General features: G+C 43.4%; 1 protein-coding gene across 1 annotated transcript; it reads left to right on the forward strand.

The window, feature by feature from the left end:
* Positions 1-10,268: 10,268 nt before the first annotated feature.
* Positions 10,269-16,595, forward strand: HIGD1C (HIG1 hypoxia inducible domain family member 1C; the record flags this gene model as incomplete). The annotated part of the gene is made up of 3 exons (XM_084255844.1): positions 10,269-10,495; positions 14,983-15,117; positions 16,531-16,595. Exons 1-3 carry the CDS (start codon positions 10,282-10,284, stop codon positions 16,593-16,595), a joined length of 414 nt encoding a protein of 137 aa, XP_084111970.1. The 5' UTR covers positions 10,269-10,281.
* Positions 16,596-21,549: the final 4,954 nt, after the last annotated feature.

The raw sequence follows: 21,549 nt of genomic DNA on the forward strand, positions 1-21,549 counted from the left end.
AGTGCTCAACCTATGCACCACCGGGGAGGCCCTAAAGCTGTCTGTTTTATCCTGGTTCATTCATGGAAGTTTGTATGATTCTATAAATTTGTTTGCTTCTTTTAGGTTTTACAGTTTGTTTGTATAAAGATGTTCATAGTAGTCTTTTATGATCCTTTTGTGTTTATTGTAGTATCTGTTGTAGTTTTGCCTCTTTCATTTCTGATTCCTTTTATATGGATTTTCTCTTAGTGAGCCTAGCCTAGAGGTTTATCAATATTGTATCTTTTAAGGAGTAAGATCTCGGTTTTATCTTTTGTATCAGTTTTCTGTTTCTATTTTTTAATTTCTATTCTAATTTTTATTTCCTTCCTCCTAATGATTTTTTTCCATGTTATTTTTTTATTCATTATTTTTCTAAATTCCTTTGGCTGTAAAGTTAGATTGTTTATTTAACATTTTTCTTGTTCATTGATGTGGGCCTGTATTGCTATGAACTTCCCTCTTAATACTGCTTTTAGTGCATCCCATAGCATCTGGCAACTTATCTTCATTTTTTGATTTCCAGATAATTTTTATTTTTTTCTTTGAATTCTTCATTGGCCCATGAGTTATTCAAAAGCATTTTGTTTAGTCTGCATATGTTTGGGGTTTTTCCATATTTCTTTTTTTAAAAAGATTTATTTATTTATGCATACAAGAACTGGGGTACAGGCCAGAGGTGTGGGGTTGAGAGGATTCGCCAGAGACAGAGTGGGGAACAGAACAGGTAGACTGACTGAAATACACTGCTGGGCCTCCCTGGTGGCACAGCGGTTGAGCGCTGGGTTGCAAAGCTGCCCACAGCCTCTGCAGCGCCTGTTCTATCCCCGGCCACCGGGTGAGGGTCCCACATGGCACGCAGACCTCTCCTGCCGCCCGCTGCTCCCCTCAGCAGTGTACTTGTCAGTCTGCCTGCTCTGCTCTCCCCTCTGGCTCTGGTGAATTTTCTCACTCTCCCGTGTTTCTGACTGTACCTAGTGCTTGTATAAATAAATAAATATTTAAAAAAAAGAGAGAAAGAAATACACTGCTGAGGGGAGCACAGGGAGAGACAGGAGAGGTCTGCAGTGTCATGTGGGTAGCTCCCTAGCCAACCAGGGATTGAACTCGTGCTGCAGAAGCTGCGGATAGCTTCATAGTGCTATGCTTAACCCTTTGCACCACCAGGGAGGCCCCCTTTTCCATATTTCCTTTTGTGGTTGATTTCTAGCTTTATGCTGTTGCGACCAGAAAAAATGTTTTGAGGGCCTCCCCGGTGGCGCAGCGGTTGAGCGCTGGGTTGCGAAGCTGCCCGCAGTCTTTGCAGTGCCGGTTCGATCCCCGTCTGCTCCCCGGCCACTGGAGGAGGGTCCCGCATGGCGCGCAGACCTCTCCTGCCGCCCGCTGCTCCCCTCAGCAGTGTATTTCGGTCCTTCTGCCTGCTCTGCTCCCCGCTCTGGCTCTGGTGAATTCTCTCACCCTCCTGCGCTTCTGACTGTACCCAGTGCTTGTATAAATAAATAAGAAAATCTTAAAAAAAAAAAAAGTTTGATATAATTTCAAGCCTGATTTTTTTAATGCATATATATATATATTTTTAAGATATATTTATTTATTTATACAAGCACTGGGTACAGTCAGAAGCCTGGGAGGGTGAGAGAATTCACCAGAGCCAGAGCGGGGAGCAGAGCAGGCAGAAGGACTGAAGTACACTGCTGAGGGGAGCAGTGGGTGGCAGGAGAGGTCTGCGCGACATGTGGGACCCTCCTCCCGTGGTCGGGGAGCAGCTGGGAATCAAACCAGTGCTGCAGAGGCTGCGGGCAGCTTCGCAACCCAGCGCTCAACCGCTGCGCCACCGGGGAGGCCCAAGTCTGATATATTTTTGAGACGTTTTGTGTCCCAGCATATGATCTAAACTAAGAAAGTTCCATGTGCTCTTGAGAAGAATATGTATTCATTTTTTTTGGAGGATGGCTTTGTACATGTCTACGAAGTAAGTCTATCTGATCCACAGATTCATTTAAGACCATTATTTCCTTTTTCATTTTTTATCTAGATAACCTATCCATTGATGTAAGTGATGTCTCAAGATGTCCTGTTGTGATTATGTTGCTGTCAATTTTTTTGTTTATTTCTGTTCATAGTTGTTTTATATATTTGGGTATACCTGTTTGTGTGTAAATATTTTTTTTTTAATTTTCTAGAGGCATGTCTTATTTATTTATTATTTGTTTGTTTGTTTGGTTTATACATGCACTGGGTACAGTCAGAAGCGGGGGAGGGTGAGAGAATTCACCAGAGCCAGAGCGGGGAGCAGAGCAGGCAGAAGGACCGAAGTACACTGCTGAGGGGAGCAGCGGGCGGCAGGAGAGGTCTGCGCGCCATGTGGGACCCTCCTCCGGTGGCCGGGGAGCAGCCGGGGATCGAACCGGCTGCAGAGGCTGCAGGCAGCTTCGCAACCCAGCGCTCAACCACTACGCCACTGGGGAGGCCCTGTGTGTAAATATTGATGACAGTTTTATATTCTTGATGAATAGTCCCTTTGATGATTATATTGTGCCGGTCTCTGTCCCTGATTACCTTTGTTGACCGAAAGTCTAATTTATCAGATATGACAGTAGTATTTCCTGATATTTACTCTGTGTTATTGACTTGAAATACTTTGTTCCAGCCTTTCACTTTAAGTATACATATTTGGATTATGCACTTAAATCAACTTGTCATTCTGTATTTTTTTAAAAGATTTATTCATGTATACAAGAACCGGGGTACAGGCCAGATGTACAGGAGGATGAGAGGATTCACCAGAGACAGAGCAGGGAGCAGGGCAGACGACAGAAGTACACTGCTGAGGGGAGCAAAGGGCATGACAGCGGAGGTCTGCCACACCATGTGGGTATCTCCCCAGCCAGCTGGGAATCGAACCCATGCTGCAGAGGCTGCGGACAGCTTCACAGTGCTGTGCTCAATTGCCTGCACCACCAGGGAGGCCCCTCATTCTGTATTTTTAAACTGGTGAGTTCAGAACATTTGAGTTTAGTTTAAGGTGATTATTGATAGATGAGGCTATTTACTGCCATCCTTCCTTTGGTGTTTGGTGGTTTTATCATTCTGTTGATCTCTTCCATATGGTTCTATCTTCCATCTCATTTTGATTGCTTTCCAGGGTGGTTCTCTAAGTGTCTTCATTTCTTCTTCTAAGTTCTCTATTCTAGGTTTTTGTTTTGTGGTTACCATGAGGGTTGTATCATACTTTCTATATCTAAAATAGACCTTTTTGTGCTGTCTTGATTCATTATCATTTGACTATGCAAATTCTGCCCTTTTCTTACTCTCTAATATTTTACAGTTGTCTTATTATTCTTGTTTACATTTCTGCTTCCATGTTACTATTTATCACCTTGCTTAAGGTTTTGTGGTCTTATATTTCTTTCTTCTCATGTACAAGAACTCTTTGCAACATTTCTTGTAGGGCAGGTTTGGTGGTGGTAAATGCCATTAACTTTTGTTTTTCAGGGAAAGCCTTTATTTTCCATCATATTTAAAAGATAATTTTGCAATGTAGATATTCCTGAGTATAATTTATATCTTTCAGAATTATATATATGTCATTCCACTCTCTTCTAGCCTTGTCTGTATCTGCTGATAAATTTGGTATAGTTGTGTTTGTTACATTCTTTCATAGCCTTTAATATTTTTTAAATCATTGACTTTTGATAATCAACAGTGATGTATCTTGGTGAAAGCTGCTTTACATTTAGCAATTTTGGCATTCTTTCAACTTCTTTGACATCCAAGTTCCAGTCTTCCCTTGGGTTTGAGAAATCTCAGCTATTATTTCTTTGTATTCATCATTTTTCTTCTGGAATATTCACTACCCTTATGTTTCCTCTTCCAATAGAGTCCTATATTTCTCATAGAATTTCTTTTTTTTTCTAGATTTTATTTCTCTCTCTTCTTCTACTTAGGTTATTCACACATTTGGGGAGGGAGGGTTTGTTTTTTTTTTTAAGATTTATTTATTGTTTAAGAGTACAAGAATTGGGGTGTAGGACAGAGGTGTGGAGAGGTGAGAGGATTCACCAGAGACAGAGTAGGGAACAGAACAGGTGAATCTACTGAAATATACCGCTGAGGGGAGCAGTGGGTAAGAAAACAGGTCTGTTGCACCATGTGGGTCAGCTCCCTGGCCAGGATCCAAATAGCTTCATAGTACTGAGACTTAACCCCTTGTGCCACCAGGCCTGAGGGTTATTGCAGGTAGATTTATACTGTCTCTTCAACCCTTGCTCTGCTAAGCAAAACATTGATCACGATGGGGCCTCCTGGGTGGTATAGGGATTAAAGATACAGCGCTGTCAAGCTATTGCCAGCCACTGCAGTATGAGTTCGATCCCCGCCAGGGAGATGACCCACAATGGTACAGCAGACCTCTCACCCGCTGTTCCCCTCAGCAGTGTATTTCAGTCAGCAGTGTATTTCAGTGTATTTCAGAACAGCCTGCCTGTTCTGCTCCACACTGTCTCTGGTGAATCCTCTCACGCCCATACCTCTGGCCTATACTCCAGTTCTTGTATGCATAAATAAACAAATCTTAAAAAAACAAACCATTGTTCACTGCATCACAGAACTCAAATCTGGCCTCCTTGCTGGTCCTCTCTGTAGGGGGTGGGATGGGCTCACAGCGCACAGCAGGTCATTCTCTCAGACATTTCCTCCCACATTATTCACAATCAGATTCTCTGCAACTGAACCAACAGTCCCAGCACTGTGTCCCAGTAGTTCTGCACTCCCCCAGTCAGGGAAAAATTAACCGCCCACCCCAGTACATGTATCCACATAGTCTGTACATACTCCCCAGCTTGCTCACCCCCAGGGCTGCAGCTTCCTTACTCTCCCTCCTCCAGTCCCCAACCTCAGTGTTTTCCATCACTAGTGGCAAACTGATGAGACTTCCTGAGAGCAAAATTTAATTTTTCTGTATTTATGTTTAGGGAAGACATTTATCAAATCTCCCAACTCTACTATGTTGTGGGTGAAGTCCTGTTTCTGGCTCTTTTTTTTTTTTTTTTTGATGAATTGTTTTCACAGAAAAAGGTGCCCTCATACTCAGATATATAAAGTATTTCTCAATTAATAAATATTTATGATTGCAATAAGAATATTGCAATCATTCCTGACTTTGTTTCTCTGTATGTCAGATGTCTTTAGCTACTTTTAAAGATTTATTCTATTCATTTGTGCCTACAAGAACTGGGGTGCAGACCAGAGGTGTGGGGGGGGTGAGAGGATTCACCAGAAAGTGGGGAGCAGAACAGGCAGATCTACTGAAACATACTGCCGAGGAGAGTAGTGGGTGAGATAGGAGAGGTTTGCTGTACCACGTGGGTCACGTACCTGGCGAGGGATTGAACTCAAGCTGCAGTGGCTGCCTATAGCTTCATAGTGCTGAGACTTTAACCCCTGTGCCACCAGGGAGGCTCTCTCTAGCTACTTTTATAATTGTCTTTTTATCATTGACTTTAATATGATTATTATGTTCCTTGGTGTAGTTTTATTTGTGTTGCACATATTATGGGTTCATTGAGCATTTTGGATCTGAAGTTCTGTAATTTTTATCAAACGTCAACAATTTGGGAAAATTTCGCTCATTATATCTTCAATTTTTTCTGATACTGCCTCCTTCACTCTTCAGATATTCTAACTGCTTATTTATTTGACTTGAAGTTGACCACAGTTCACTGATAGGACGCTCTTTCTTTTCCAAATCCTCTTTTTTCCTCTGTGTGTACTATTTGCGAAGTGTCAACTTCACTAAATAAAAAATATTTAGTGAACACCTCTTGTGTGACAGGCACTGTGCTAAGAACTGGAAATACAGTGAGTGTAGGATCCCACGGGAAGAGTGTCTTTAGTGTACAATGACAGGAAATTAATTATGGTCATTTTAAGTACTATAAGGAAAAGTATAGTAAGTACAGATGAGCAACAGGGAAGCCTTAATCTGTGGGGTTAAGAGTTTCCTGTAAATAGTATGATTTACACACAGTGTAGCAATAAATCATGTGCCCATTGTGTCTGGTTTTAAATGCTGACTCAAATCTTCAGTAGGTTACTTAACCTCATTTTCCTCATTTATTACATGACACTATCAAGAGTATCTACATCATTAAGTTATGGTCAGAATGGAAAGCCATAATACATGCAAAGCACAAGAACAATGACGGCATGTGGAACCTTTTCTAGAAATGTTAGTTATTAATATAATTTCAGCCCCGACCAAAGGACAAGCACGGCAGAAGGGACGAAACTCCAAGTAGAGACAGCAGCATGTACAAAAACCCATAAAGTTGCTGGGGGTAACAGTAGAACTGAAAAGCCAAAGTTTCTCAAATCAGACAGGAGCTAAGGAGAAAGAGGTACCAGGAGGCATGAGATGAGGCTGGAAAGGCAGACTGAGGCCAATAATACAAGGCCTTGCAGGCCAGGTTAAGGTGTCTGGACATTATCCCAGGAGTCAGAGGAAACTTCAAGGGGGAATGGCAAGCTTTGATTTGCAATAAAAGCCATCTGAGGCTACAGCATGGAGCTCCACATGGTGGAGGGAAGCCAACAATGACAAGGAAACTAAGTAGACTACTCCAACAGTCTAGAGCATAGGCTCTGGGCATAGATGAGGGGAGTGGCGCACAGGAGAGAAGCGAGGGGGGTGACTGAAGAAACAAGGCAGAGCCAAAAGGACTTTGTGTATGTAGAGGAGACAGGGTTTGGAGGAGGTAAATAAACAAGTATTTGAGAAAGCATGAATTCCTGTGTTCCTGTCTAGTTGTTGGGCTTCATAGAATGCCATCTGTCTGCTCCACACTCCAGGCACAGTTCTCTAAGTTGAAAGAACTTGAGAGGCCTGGTCGCTCCTGGAGGCAGCTCAGTGTCACTTCTCGGGGTCCTTCCCAGTTTGAGGCATTAATTCATTTATTAAACTTGCATACGCAGCACGAGCAGCGCGCAGTCCCGGCACCCAGAGTCGGGGTCAGCATGCAAGAAGGTGCCGGCGCTCAGCCCAGTGCCAGGCGCCGCCAAGCAAGGAGAGCAGCGCACACGCGCGCAGCTAAGCGCTGCAGGAACACGCACAGGGCTGGGGGGGACTCGGGGTTCCTTCAGCGGGTGCTACTCCGCAGAGGACCGCCGTGGGCCTCAGGACGCGCCAGGGAGCACCTGCCCACAAGCCCCCTGGGGAAGGCCCGCCAAGGAGGCGCCCGCAGCCCGCCGGGCGCGCGGGCCACTCCCCAGGCAGCGCCTCGCCCAGGTCGCCGCCACGAGGGGGCGCGCCGGGTCCGCCCGGCCCCCAGGGGGCGCTGTGCGCACGGGCGCGCAATGGCCGCGACGCCCACAGGCAAGTGCCCGAAGCCCGGGGAGGACGCGGGGCAGGGGCGGCGCCAGGAAGCCCGAAAGCCCTGGGGGACCGCGAGGGGTCACCGGCGCTCAAGGAGAGGACGTCCTCACACTCGCAGCCGGAGCCCGCGGCGGACGTCCTCGCTCCCTCGGGAAGAGCCCCTTTCCGGCGCCTCCAGCGCTGGAGCGACGGGCCGCGCCCAAGCCCCGCCCCCTCGCCGCGCGCCCGGAGAGCGCCAATCAGCGCCCGGGGAAGGCGCATGCGCCCCAGCGCGACCTGGGCCCCTGGACCGGAAGCCGGCCTCGGCGGGCGCCCACTCGCTCGCGGCGAAGATGGCGCTGTCCAGGGTGTGCTGGGCTCCGGCTGCTCTGTGGGGCTCGGCCGTCACCCGTGGGCCTTGTGTCGCCCGCAGGCTGCAACTTCTCCGCTGCGGCCGCGCCTGGGGAGCCCCTCGGTGAGGGCCCGGAGCGAGAAAAGCGCTCTTTGGCTTTCGGTCCCTTCCAGAGCCCGCCGTGCCCGCGGCCGCCGCCTCCTCGCGTGCATGCGCTGTCTCGGCGTGCGGGGTCCCACGCCCGGCCCCGGGATCTGTGTTCTGCTCGGAAGTCGCACCCGGATCCCCGCGGTGACCTGACTTCTGACCCTCTCAAATCTCTGTGCCCCACATTGAATTTCCCGCGAATCCGGCGCTCACCTGTCAGCCTCCCCGCGCGTCTCCGGTTTTACCTGCTGTTGCCTTGATCCCACCTCTGCCGCTCTGGTCTCCTGCCTTGTGCCCGCTGTAGATTCCCGCCACTGCCTGGCATCCCTTCCTGCCTGATCGCCCTTTTGTCTGTCCTCTTTTTCTCAGGTTTTTTATAAGAAGGGAAAGGAAATTAAAGGACACTTGCACAGACTCAAGTGTGCAGAAAGCTACCCCTGAAAGGGGCAGGTTTATGACAAGATACACGTGCCCAGTCACAGGCGGGCAGGAGAGCTGCTCACCCAGAGTTTTAAAAGGGAATATAGATCTCACTTCTCCCTAAGACAAGTCCCAGAAATTTGTGGCCATTTTTTACATTCAATCATCAGACTTGGCATTAAGTGAACTGGAAAACAGATTTGCCGTTTCCTTTTTATATGCACACGAGGGCTGTGCAATAGTTTGAGGTCTCCACCATGACACAGAGGTCAGCTCTGTTGGCACTCTGTCCAAAATGTGTCTTTCACACACTTTTTTCAAACTTATCAGATTGCATTGTATTAAGCCATCACCCTGCTTCTTCCTTTCTGATAACCTCAGTCATGTTGCTTGATATGGTATCTTGAAGCCTTGTCCTGAGACTTAGTTATAAAAAGGAAAACTGAGGTTGGGATATGTCTAGTCTTCCAAATGTCTGCCAATGCGTTCTCTGTTCACTTTGAAAGATGCCAGTTTCAGCAAGTGACTCTGTTATTCTTTTTCCTTTCAGGTATCTGTGTCCTAGGCAACTACTGGTGTTTCCTCTAACCATCCTCTGAGCATGATGCAAGTGGAGACTTTGCAGATGGTGAGCACTTAGAGACTTCCTTTTTCCACAGCCCCACCTTGCCTCAGGTCTTTGCTTGCTGATTTTTCCCTATATTGTGTCCCAAAAGCCTTGAGTTCAACCTTGCTGCTCACACCATACCTGCCTCCTCTCTTGAAACACACTGCTGTGTTTCACCAACTGGACATGGCTTTGGCAAAGTTGGAGATTGGCACCTTCCCCTGCTAGTTTGCACTTAACGATTTAGTAAATACCTCATGAATGTTAGCCATTTTTATTATCACGGGGCTGACTTTCAGCACCTCAACCCAGGATCTGGCCACAACACTGTGGAAAGCTCATATTCCTAAAGGGACTATAATCTGAGCCTCCGATGGCTACCTCCCCAACCACTCAGATCCAGTGTTACAGCCCTGTGCCGACTTCCCTCTCAATTTTGAACCTGGAATCAGGTAGGAGGACTCAATAGCCTGAGAGGAAAGTTAGGATTTTCCCTATGAAGGCAGAACTAAGGAAAGATCTTCAAAAGGCTTCAGTGTTTCCTTAATGTTGTGGAAAGCCTTAAGTTTATGCCAGGTGCTGGTTCTAGTAAGTGTCTAGCAATGATTGTGGAAACCCTGGCCAATGCCAGCAGGCCACTCCTTGGGGGGTTGGGGGGGGGCGGGGTGTTTCTGAGCTTTCCCATTGTCAATTAGTTGAAAATAGCACATAAATGTGTCTGACCCTCCAGTGTCTGTTCTGATCTGGGCTTTGTTCTCAAGGAACATCAGGAGACAGACAGCAGGAGTGGGGTGAGTAAAGGTACTGTGCTTTGTCCCGTACCACTTTACATTTTCTGATGCTCATTCTTGGATGAAGTCATCATATTTGAAATGTTGGGTTGAAATAAGCTGCGTGGATATCAGACCGTATTGTGATTGTAGTTTCTCACGTGAATTTCCTCATCATCCTGGGTAGACAAGGACTGTTTCCATTGTCTAGCACAGCCCCTGGCTTCTATGGGGGTGTTTGGTAAATAATCTCAGCGTCTCGTACCGACCTGTACATTTTGCAAAGTTGGAGTGATCCTTTTCCCTTCACCTGTAAATCTGGAGGGATTTTTCCCTGTGTTGGCACTGCCATCGTTGTTTTAAATGCGATTTTGGGAAAGAAACTGTGTTCTTTGCCTTTGTGGCAGAAGTACTGACGTTTGAGGTGATGTCAAGTGCTGAGCCATTCAAGGAGACTGAAGGACACGATTGTGATCTGTGTGTTTACTCTTTTCATGGAATTATCACTTTTCTTTTGCTCCATCTTCCCAACAAAATGAAAAGATTCCATCATGAAAAGTGTGAAGGGAAGATGAGTGTTCATTTCAGCTGAGCAGGCAGGCATGTCAAGCAAATGAAGGCAGAAGAAAACATAATCAGGAGTACATTGGGAGTACATTGGGAGAGGGTCAATGGAGTCTTCTTAATGGTTCACAGCAACCATGTTTATCCCTTACTGTTGCTAGAGAGAACAATGTCTTCAGATAACCAGTGGTCAGCAGAGGAAGATGAAGGCCAGTTGTCCCGACTGATCAGGAAATCTAGAGACTCCCCCTTTGTCCCTGTAGGTAAGTATAAGCCTTGACTACATACTGGAAAACTGTAATATCACAAAAATACCTTATCCAATATCTTTGAGGCTTGAACTGTCTTATATAATTCAATCTTTTCAGATAATGAAAGCTAACCCCTAATGAGCACAAATATAAGTTTATAAACTTTCAGCACAATTTCCAGTATTTAGTAAACTCCTCAAGAATGTTGGCCATTTTTGGGCCTCCCCTGGTGGCGCAGTGGTTGAGCACTGGGTTACGAGGCTGCCTGCAGCCTCTGTAGCGCCAGTTCGATTCCCCGGCCACCAGCGAGGGTCCCACAAAAAAAAAAAAAAAAAAAGAATGTTGGCCATTTTTATTATGAAGCATCAATTCTTATCTTATTTAACCTATTTTCACTAGAGATCTATCTAAAGCTACCAGTGCTTAGCCAATGTAAATAGAATTAATTGATTGGGGCCTCCCTGGTGGCCTAGGGGTTAAGTCTTAGTGCTATTACCTCTACAGCTTGAGTTTGATCCCCAGCCAGGGAGCTAACCCAAATATGGCACAGACTTCTCCTGTCTTGCCTGCTGCCCGCCTTACCAGCGTATTTCAGTAGATCCACCTGTTTTGCTCCCCACTGTGTCTCTGGTGAATCCTCTCACCCCCCACACCTCTGGCCTGCAACCCAGTTCTTCTACGCAAAAAAAAAATAAATAAAATAGAATTGATTGAGTGGACTTTAACTTTCCCATGATGGTGAAGGACCCTCAGCAGCAGAATCAGGCTGCTGTACTGAAAGTCACTTAGGGACTGTTGAGATGTGAGCCTTTTTGTCTCAAGCCTTTAAATTCTTGTGTCTGATGTTTATTGAGTTTTCTGTTTCTTCCATTACTGTCGGGTGCCTTCAGAAACGTCTGCTTCTAATGTTCTGTGGCATCAGATGCTAGCTGCCCCAGCTTGAAAGGACTGTGAGTCAATTCTGAGTAAAGAAGCTGATCGAAAGCCTGGGCCCACCGGTACACTGAGAGCTTGAGCTTTGAGGGTTGGTGCTCAGGGCCCTTTTGCTGACGCCTTGTTCCATCTGCTGTGGTTGATGGTGAAGTCCAGTCCAGTTTAAAGAGCGGTATTATAATTAGACCTGGCGTCTTAGCCTCTCTAGCTTTTCCCAAAACAGACTTAGTATGTTTACAATTTCCACAAATACTATATTGATGTGAACGCCAACTGACAAAAACTAAGCACTACTATGTTTTAAAGTGTGCTTAGCTTTCTTTCCTCTTGGAAGTTTAAACTGCCCTAAGAAATTGTGCTGTTGTCTACAGCAGCCATGTGTCTTTCCTTGTGTTAATTTTGTCCTGAAACTATTAAAATAACATTTAAATCAGACTTAATGTAAGTTTGTGAATGTATTAATTCCATGAAACTTTTAAATAGGTGTATATCATGTGTTTCCATTAAATGTTAATGCAGATCTAGCAATTTTATAAGTGTCATTATTCAAATATCAAGAAAGAATATTTTAACTAACAGTAACATTCACTTAATTTGTTAAAGATTTGTAATTGCAACCAGTATACATTAAAACATAATTTTGTAGTAACTTATTCATCCTTCTTAGTATTTTTAACTAGAAAAAAACAATTGAAGAGCTCATTACTACTTGAATAGATTAGTGTAATGAACAAAGATAATCACTGTGTCTATTTTAAATTAAATTATTTTTCCAGAGACAGTTTAAGGTGATTAAAGTAAAAAGATAAAAGTACTTCCAACTAAATTCAATTATATACCAACCACAGAAACATTATATGGAAAACAGCAAAAGTTCTGATGTTAATCATTAAAAGAAACAAAACCATTTAATTGAAAACAGAGCTTTGTTTTTTTTGATCAAAGGAAGAGAACCAACTTTTTGCTAGAAAAAGAAATAATACTAAAATTTGGATTCTATTATTGAATAGTTTTAGTTTTTGTTACTTTACCTAAATCTAATATGTATTTTTGCTGTAGGATGAAGTGTCCTATGCAGATAATTTATAAAACATTTTTGTTTTCTTGAATACTTTCCATCATTATTTATATTGTTTAAAATGGCGTTATCGGGCCTCCCCAATAACGCAGCGGTTGAGCACTGGGCTGCGAAGCTGCCGGCAGCCTCTGCAGCGCCGGTTCCATCCCCGGCCACCAGCGAGGGTCCCACAGGGCGCGCAGACCTCTCCTGCCGCGCCCACTGCTCCCCTCAGCAGTGTACTTCGTCAGTCTGCCTGTTCTGCTCCCTGCTCTGGCTCTGGTGAATTCTCTCACCCTCCCGTGCTTCTGACTGTACCCAGTGCTTGTATAAATAAATAAATAAATCTTTAAAAAAAAAGCTAAGGAAAGAATGGATTGGAAGAATCAATTTTGACAAAGATGTCAATTTCCCCCATGTTATTTTATAGATTTCATGTTACACCTGTCAAAAATCTCAGCAACTTTTTATATAGACATAGGTAACATTCTAAAATTTATATGGAAAGATGCACAAGTCTAGAACACTTGAAGAAGTCTTTTTTAAAAAAGGGTAAAGTAGGAGAAATTACCCTACGTGATATTCTAGACTTTTTGTCTAGCTTGAGAAATTAAGTGTGGTACTGATAGAAGAGTACATGCATATCTCCCTCATCTGGAAGAAGAGATAACCCAACAAACAGACCCACACTTGTATTGTGCAAAAGTGTTCTTTAGTCTTATGTCAAAATAAAGCATTTTATTCTTGTCATTTTCAAAGTTTACCTTATTTTGTCTTAGATGTTATAAACATGCTATTCCACTCTCTTCTAGTTTTTATATTACGTTCTCACGTATTCAAAAATATTTTGAACTCTGGTATGAAATACAAATCCAACATTCTCTATACCCATAAATTATATACTAAAGATATTAAATACTGCTTTATTTGTTATGCAGTTACTTTAGATTTAGCATGGATTGTTTCTCACAGATTTAAAATCTTTCTAGCTCTTTCCTATTTGGTTGATCACTCGTCTATTTATTTATTTATTTTAAAGATTTATTTATTTTTATACAAGAGCTGGGGTATAGGCCAGAGGCACGGGAGGGTGAGAGGATTCACCAGAAACAGAGTAGAGAGCGAAACAGGCAGATGACAGAAATATACTGCTGAGGGGAGCAGTAGGCACGACAGGAGAGTTCTGCCGCACCATGTGGGATTCTCGCCAGCCAGCCGGGATCAAACCCACACTGCAGAGGCCGCAGACAGCTTCGCTCAACCCTCTGCGCCACCGGGGAGGCCCCACTAGTCTGTTTTAGAACCCACTACATAGGATCTTGGTTGTCACAGCAATAATTGGTTTTAGTTTTTTAAATACTGCTCTTAAATAAAAGAAGTACACAGAAAATCAGTAAATATGAAAGATTTTAACAAGATCCCCAAGTGATCTGTATGCACATTAAAGTTTGAGAAGCTCTGTTCTACCTGACTCATAATGACTAGAAGCCCATGTTTAGGTCCAATTCTGGAAAGTTTTTCTGTTGCCTTCTTACTGGTGTCATCACCACTGGTGTTTTGTCTGGCTTTCAGGCTAAGTAGCAACTAGAGAGGCATTTTCAGGAAGGTTAATCTTAAAAGATAAATCATAGATTTTAGAGATTGGAGATTCAGAAGTATTTGTATGAGCTTTGGCAGTTTTTTTCCCCCAGAGTCACATACTTCTTGTGCATAGATTTATTAAAGTTAAATATCTCATTTCTACATAAAAATATAGTTTCTATCACTGTCTTTATTTGATGACAAGGGTGGGAGGGAGGAAGCTACTCAAAAGCTTTGGATGCTGGAGTGTTTGGTTGGTTCACTTGTTGGTTATATGACTTGCTTCAAATAAGAGCCTAGCAGTTTGTGCCACCAACACCATGCCTCAGGAAATGTAAAAATTGTAACACAAGTTATTACACTATATGGTTCAGGTTTTTCTGGGAAGAGAAAATTGCAAATTTTGAATCTATGAGTAAGGGTTCATTTTAAAATCTGCCAAAACAAGTCCAGACAGCTTCTTTTAAAGGTATTGCTTGGTACCTTGCCTGCTTGTTTTCCAAGTGCCAGTTCTTTTTTTTTTTTTTTTTTTTTATAGAGGCATGCTTTATTTATTTGTTTGCTGGTTTGTTTTTTTTTTTGTTTATACAAGCACTGGGTACAGTCAGAAGCGCGGGAGGGTGAGAGAATTCACCAGAGCCAGAGCGGGTAGCAGAGCAGGCAGAGGGACCGAAGTACACTGCCGAGGGGAGCAGCGGGCGGCAGGAGAGGTCTGTACGCCATCGGGACCCTCCTCCGGTGGCCGGGGAGCAGCCGGAGATCAAACCGGCGCCGCAGAGGCCGCGGGCAGCTTCGCAACCCAGCGCTCAACCGCTGCACCACCGGGGAGGCCCCCAAGTGCCAGTTCTTTAAGCAGTCTTTTACTCAACTCTAACTCTTGGGGTTTCTAGCCTACCGTTTATATAGCCCCTTCTTTTTTAATTCACAGGGATAGCAGGCTTTGTCGCGGTGGTGTCCTATGGTCTTTACAAGTTAAAGCACAGAAGAGATCAGAAAATGTCCATTCATCTTATTCACATGAGAGTTGCTGCCCAAGGATTTGTTGTAGGAGCTGTGACTCTAGGTAAAGTCTTTAACATACATTTTGTGTTCAGCTGTCCTGGACAGTATTTTTATTTCATTCATTTATATTAGAAGCTGATAATTGGGTGAAGATAAAATAGCGGAGGAGGAATGGTAAGAAAGACAGTAATCTTCACTTGGTTGAGACTGCCACCCCATCATAGGCTTAATTTCTTAGGATTTTAAGCACTGAAGAAAACAATAAATCCAGAAAGAATGAGAGTTGTGGATCCTTTATCCTCTGTAGTAAAAGGCGCAGTCGATAGTTCCTACCCTTTTGCAGTCATAGTTCCCAGCCTGCTTGAACAGCAGATAAAATTATTATTTGTTAGTCTATAAATTAAGCAAGACTTATACAGTCAAATCCAAAGCACAGTTATAAAATTATCTGGTGAATTCAGGTAATATCAACAACTAAATCAGTCAGTTCTAAAAAGAAGTCCACTTTGGGACCTAAATCATCTAAAATTGCATGAATGAGAACATGCCTCAGTGTAAATAGCTCCCATTCATACTGTGCAGAGTAGAATCAACCTAAGACAGGTCTAGGGTTATAGAACGGTAGGTATGTGACTTGCATTTAGGGAGTTACATGTAAATTATCTTATTAACATGAGTTAATAATATGCAAGTATTGAGTAAAATATGACAAAAGATTTTACTACAAAGTTATAGTTCACATTTTCATCATCAGCAAACCTTACTGAGTACTTACTATGTGCCAGACACTGTGGCTGGTCTAGCAATACAAAGTAAGACTCAGGCCCTAACCACAAATGTTTAGTCTCACTTTGGGTTAAGACCAAGAACAGAAGACCGTATAAAGTCATAAATGTTGTGACACCGAGAGCACAGGCTGTCATAGCAACGAGCCCAAAGAAGGGGCTTTTTACTGGGGCCTCAGAATCCGGGGTGGATTCTCTAAGTTTACATCTAAGGAAGTAAACTAAGCCAAGAATGTGGAGGAAGAGATCAGAATTCTAAGCAGAGGAAAAAACAAAGGCACAGAAGCTTAGATTGTTAGTGGCGTGCTGGGCCAGCAAATAAGCAAAATTGTCCAACAGTGCCTTCCATGAGTATATAGGGATTGTCTAAGGCTTCAATTATCCTTCTGAATTTTAGGCAGAATGCCTCTTAGGCAATAATGTATGCTTAACTACGCTGACATAATACGAATCCATCACTCTCCACCCCTTGTCAACCAGGTATCCATCTACACCTCTTTTTAATTTCAAATAAAGAAAATGACAAAAATCACTCATCACTGTGTCGCCAAAGACATGCACATTCTCTCCCCAAAGAGAATGAATATAAAATCCCTTCATCCATCTTTGGATAAATACACAGAGAAGAAACTCAGTTTTCGTTTCCTTCCCATGTACACTTTACTGATAATGCATCTTTTTGTTTCTAGGTGTTCTCTATTCCATGTATAAGGATTATATCAGACCTCGATTCTGCAATGTGCCCAAAAAATGAAGCTACATCAAGAAAGACAAGAAGCTTTCTGAAAACTAGTTATTATGAATGAATTTTCAATATGTAGCAAATGTATGCTGCAGAGGTATCAGATAGATTTCTCATAGTCTTCATAGTAAATCTCAATTGTCTAAGAAGTTAATCTCTAAATCAACCAGCATAGGCAGTTCAAAAATATCTTTTGTGATGTCTTTTCAAATCTAGCACATGATTTTCTGACTTCTAAATTTTTTATTTTCTAGTTAGCAGTAGAAAATAATCTACATTATGTCAAAGCAAGCTGAAAATTAGGAGTTAGTTATACAGTGACTACAGGAAACTTTTCTATGACCATGAGAAAGGTGACACTCTATTCATCACTTAGTGAATGCATCTATCCTGGGGGAAAGTTTTCCCTGAAATAAAGACAGTGTCTGACTTCCTTCTTGACTTCCTTCTTGACTTCCTTCTTGCTGTTCCTGGAGTCAAGGGTGACCCTGATGGGAAGGTGAAGTCTGGTGTTTGGGGAAGGAAAATCGAAAACTATGTCTGCATTCTAGGCATTAACCCACCGCTCTATTATATTCACTCTTCTCCATTTGCATAAGTAATTACTTACATGTTGTCATTTGTACCTCTCATGAGGCCCATCTAGTGCCACCAAGTATTCATATTTGGTCAACACTGTGCTCTTTGGAAACAAAAAAATCCAACTGCTTTGTTCCACTAAGTAAATATTCTAGCTGATGGACTGAACATGTTCCATGAAGGTCAGGAAAGCTGAGGACAGGTGGTATAGAAAAGTTACCCTTCATGATGATTACACAATGAAAAGATATTTTTAAACAGCTACTGGAAAAATTCCGTTCTCTGAATATAAGCACAACATTGAAAATAGATTAATGAAGTGTTTAATGAGAAACTCACAGTACCTAGTAGGTACCAGGGTTGTTAACTTTTACTCTGAGAGAACTGTAGTATTCTATTTATTATTTGAAAATAGTAACGCAAAGTATTTATTAATAGTGGCCATGCGTGAACACTCATAAATTGTATTTAAATCAAAATGTAAATTCAAATTTGAAAAAAGGGAGTATGAAAATGCTCATTTATCCATGTTAGCTTGGGTAGAGAGGGAGGGTCATTGCAGGAAGACCCTATAAATAGATAATATAGTGTTTGAATTTGCAAAATATTTCTGTGCCAAAACTTTGGTGGCTTAATATAATGTTTGAAATTGAGAAGGGTATTTTTTTTTGAGAAGGGTATTTTCATGGCTACTGTAACCCCTGATGTCTCACTTGCTAATTAAACTAGTTTGTGTAAACTATTAATTATGTGCCTGGATAGACAATGATTACCTTTTATATTAGACTGACTCACAGTTATGTAGCAGCAACTGCTTAGTAACAATTACTTAATTGCACCTTTCTGAAATTCTGGTTATGTATTGTCAGAAAATCATTTTTGCAGGAGGGTGGCATAGGGCCCAGTCCTTTATTACAGAACTTGGGTCTCAAGCCATATCCCATTCTGTGATATCTCTACTTGAGCTCTTTAGGTGCCAGATGAAAGTGGGGTAGCTTGCGGTGGGGCCTGGTCCCAGGGAGGGCCAGAGATCTTACCCAGCCTGACACTGGGACAGATGAGCAGCCCCAGACCCTACCCCATTCATGAGAGGGAGTGGACAAGAAACAGGGTCAGGGTTGTGGATCCTAGGACTGATAGCAAAGGTCTGAGTGTCAGTTCAGGCTGATGCCCAGTTCCAAGTGGGTCCCTGCCCCAGCCCTGGTCTCCCCACCTGGAGGATCAAGTACCAGGGAGGAGAGGAGTAAGGTGTCTGGGCACAGTCAGTTACGGAGAAAAGGTCTGACAGAAGCAGTGGGTGGGCCAGCCCTCGGGGCAAAGTATGATCTGGCTGCGTGTAGATGATCTCCATACCTGGTGGCTGGCAGGTGGGAGGGGTTCTACAGTGGGTGTGACCAGGCCCCAGGCCTGGATCAGGGCATGGGGTGCACCATTCGGTGGTGCTGGAAGGGTATGCAGTGCAAGACTTTGCTGCTGGCAGGAAAGTGTGCAAGGCCGGTGTGTGCTCACGTGCATGCTGAGAGCATGCTTCTGCGTGAAGAGCTTGGCACAGATTATGCACTAGAAGGTGCTCATGCCCATGTGCCTGGCCATATAGAAAATATTTAGAGATAATACTTTTCACAAATTTTGAAAGTTTCATTCAAATTATCAGTACTTTCATCATCACTCAAGCCATCTGTATCATCACCTCGCCCAGTTTGCAAATCACGTCATCCTGATGAGTATCTAATTGAATGTTTTCTTTTCCTTTGTAATTCATATTATGCTTGCACACTGCTTATCTCCATAATTTAACTTGTGGAAAGGCTTATGAGCAAAAATATCTAACACTTGAAACTGAGAATCCTGATCCCAGAATAATCCACTAAATCTGTATTAGCATTTTTGCCTTCTTTTTGTTTTTAACTGATCCCATCTAGTGACCTCTACCAGCTTGAAGACCTAGCATGAAGTGAGGTCATTACAGGTGCATCCTTCCTAAGCAGTACTTGCATTCAAGACAAAATATCATGTTAAAAATCAGACATCATGGACTATAGTAGGACACTATGTAAAAACATGTAATATGAGACAATTTGCTTTCTGATGAATTGTTTTCATGGCAAAAGGCGATCTCATATTCGGATATATAAAGTATTTATCAATTAATAAATATCTAGTGAACACCTCTTATGTGAAAAGCACTGTGCTAGGAACTGGAAATACAGTGAGTGTAGGATCCCATAGGAAGACTGTCTTTAGTGTACAATGACAGCAGATTTATTATGGTCATTTTAAGTACTATAAGGACAAGTATAAAAAGCATAGATGAGCAACAAGGAAGCCTTATTCTGTGGGGTTAAGAAAGTTACCTGGGGGCCTCCCCGGTGGCGCAGCGGTTGAGCGCTGGGATGCGAAGCTGCCCGCGGCCTCTGCGGCACCGGTTCAATCCCCAACTGCTCCCCGGCCACCAGAGGAGGGTCCCACATGGTGCGCAGACCTCTCCTGCCGCTGGCTGCTCCCCTCAGCAGTGTACTTCAGTCCTTCTGCCTGCTCTGCTCCCCGCTCTAGCTCTGGTGAATTCTCTCACCCTCCCGCGCTTCTGACTGTACCCAGTGCATGTGTAAACAGAACAAACAAATAAATAAATAAATAAACATGCCTCTTAAAAAAAAAAAAAAAGTTACCTGGGCCTCCCTGGTGGCGCAAGAGGTTAAGCACAGCACTGTGAAGCTACCCTCAGCCTCTGTAGCATGAGTTCGATCCCCGGCCGGCCAGGTTGCTGACACCCACATGGTGTAGCAGACCTCTCCTGTCTTGCCAGGGTTGTGGATCCTAGGACTGATAGCAAGTGTATTTTTGTCAGTCTGTCTGTTCTGTTCCCCACTCTGTCTCTGGTGAATCCTCTCACCCCCCCGCATCTCTGGTCTGTACCCCAGTTCTTTATGCTTAAATCAATAAATCTTTTGGAAAAAAAAGTTTCCTGTAAATAGTACGATTTATACACAATGTAGCAGTAAATCATGTGCCCACTGTGTCTGGGCTTAGGCTGACTCAAATCTTCAATAGGTTACTTAACCTCATTTTCCTCATTTATTATGTGATACTAACAGTGGTATCAACATCATGAAGTTATGGTCAGAACAGAAAGCCATAACACATGCAAAGCACAAGAGCAACGGTGGCATGTGGAACCTTTTCTAGAAATGCTAATAATATAATTTCAGCCAGAACTAAAAGACAAGCACGACAGAAGACATGAAACTCCAAGTAGAGAGAACATCAAGTACAAAAAACCCATAAAGTTGCTGGGGGTAAGAGTAGAACTGAAAAGCCAAAGTTTCTCAAATCAGACAGGAGCTAAAGAGAAAGAGGTACCAGGAGGCATGAGATGAGGCTGGAAAGGCAGACTGAGGCCAATAATACAAGGCCTTGCAGGCCAGGTTAAGGTGTCTGGACATTATCCCAGGAGTCAGAGGAAACTTCAAGGGGGAATGGCAAGCTTTGATTTGCAATAAAAGCCATCTGAGGCTACAGCATGGAGCTCCACATGGTGGAGGGAAGCCAACAATGACAAGGAAACTAAGTAGACTACTCCAACAGTCTAGAGCATAGGCTCTGGGCATAGATGAGGGGAGTGGCGCACAGGAGAGAAGCGAGGGGGGTGACTGAAGAAACAAGGCAGAGCCAAAAGGACTTTGTGTATGCAGAGGAGACAGGGTTTGGAGGAGGTAAATAAACAAGTATTTGAGAAAGCATGAATTCCTGTGTTCCTGTCTAGTTGTTGGACTTCACAGAATGCCATCTGTCTGCTCCACACTCCAGGCATAGTTCCTTCCCTGCTCCTAAATCTCTCTGGTTGATCCTGTCTTCTTCCTTCCAGGCACCATCTAAAGTTTTAGAGCTAAACATTCTTGAGAGATACGTAGTTGCTGATAGGCTTAGCATCTGCCTGAAGATGGAGATCATGTTTTAGTCAATTTTCTCTGTCCATGCTGTCTACCTAACCCTGTGGAGACCCACCCACTTGCAGAACTTCTCTTACTATGAGGGGCACAACCCTAAACAATCTATGCTAATATAAAGCTCAGTGACTCACAAAGGATTGCACAGATGTCGATGCTTTCATGACCATTTTCTTCTTGAGTCATCACTGAACTCTTACAAACATGTACGAGTAAAGAGGACATAAACTCAATATTAAAGTGACATGTTCAAGGTTACACTCACTAGAGAAAATGCTGATCCTAATCTTCACCTAGATCCTTGCTTCCAAACGGGTAGCCCTTCCTAACACCCTTCACCGATGAAATATTCATATGTAACTTTAAGAGGACTGGTAGTTCCTGGAGACAGCTCAGTGCCACTTCTGGGGGGGTCCTTCCCAGTTTGAGGCATTAATTCA

Source organism: Talpa europaea, assembly GCF_964194135.1.
Source record: "Talpa europaea genome assembly, chromosome: 15".
Taxonomy (NCBI): Eukaryota; Metazoa; Chordata; class Mammalia; order Eulipotyphla; family Talpidae; genus Talpa; species Talpa europaea.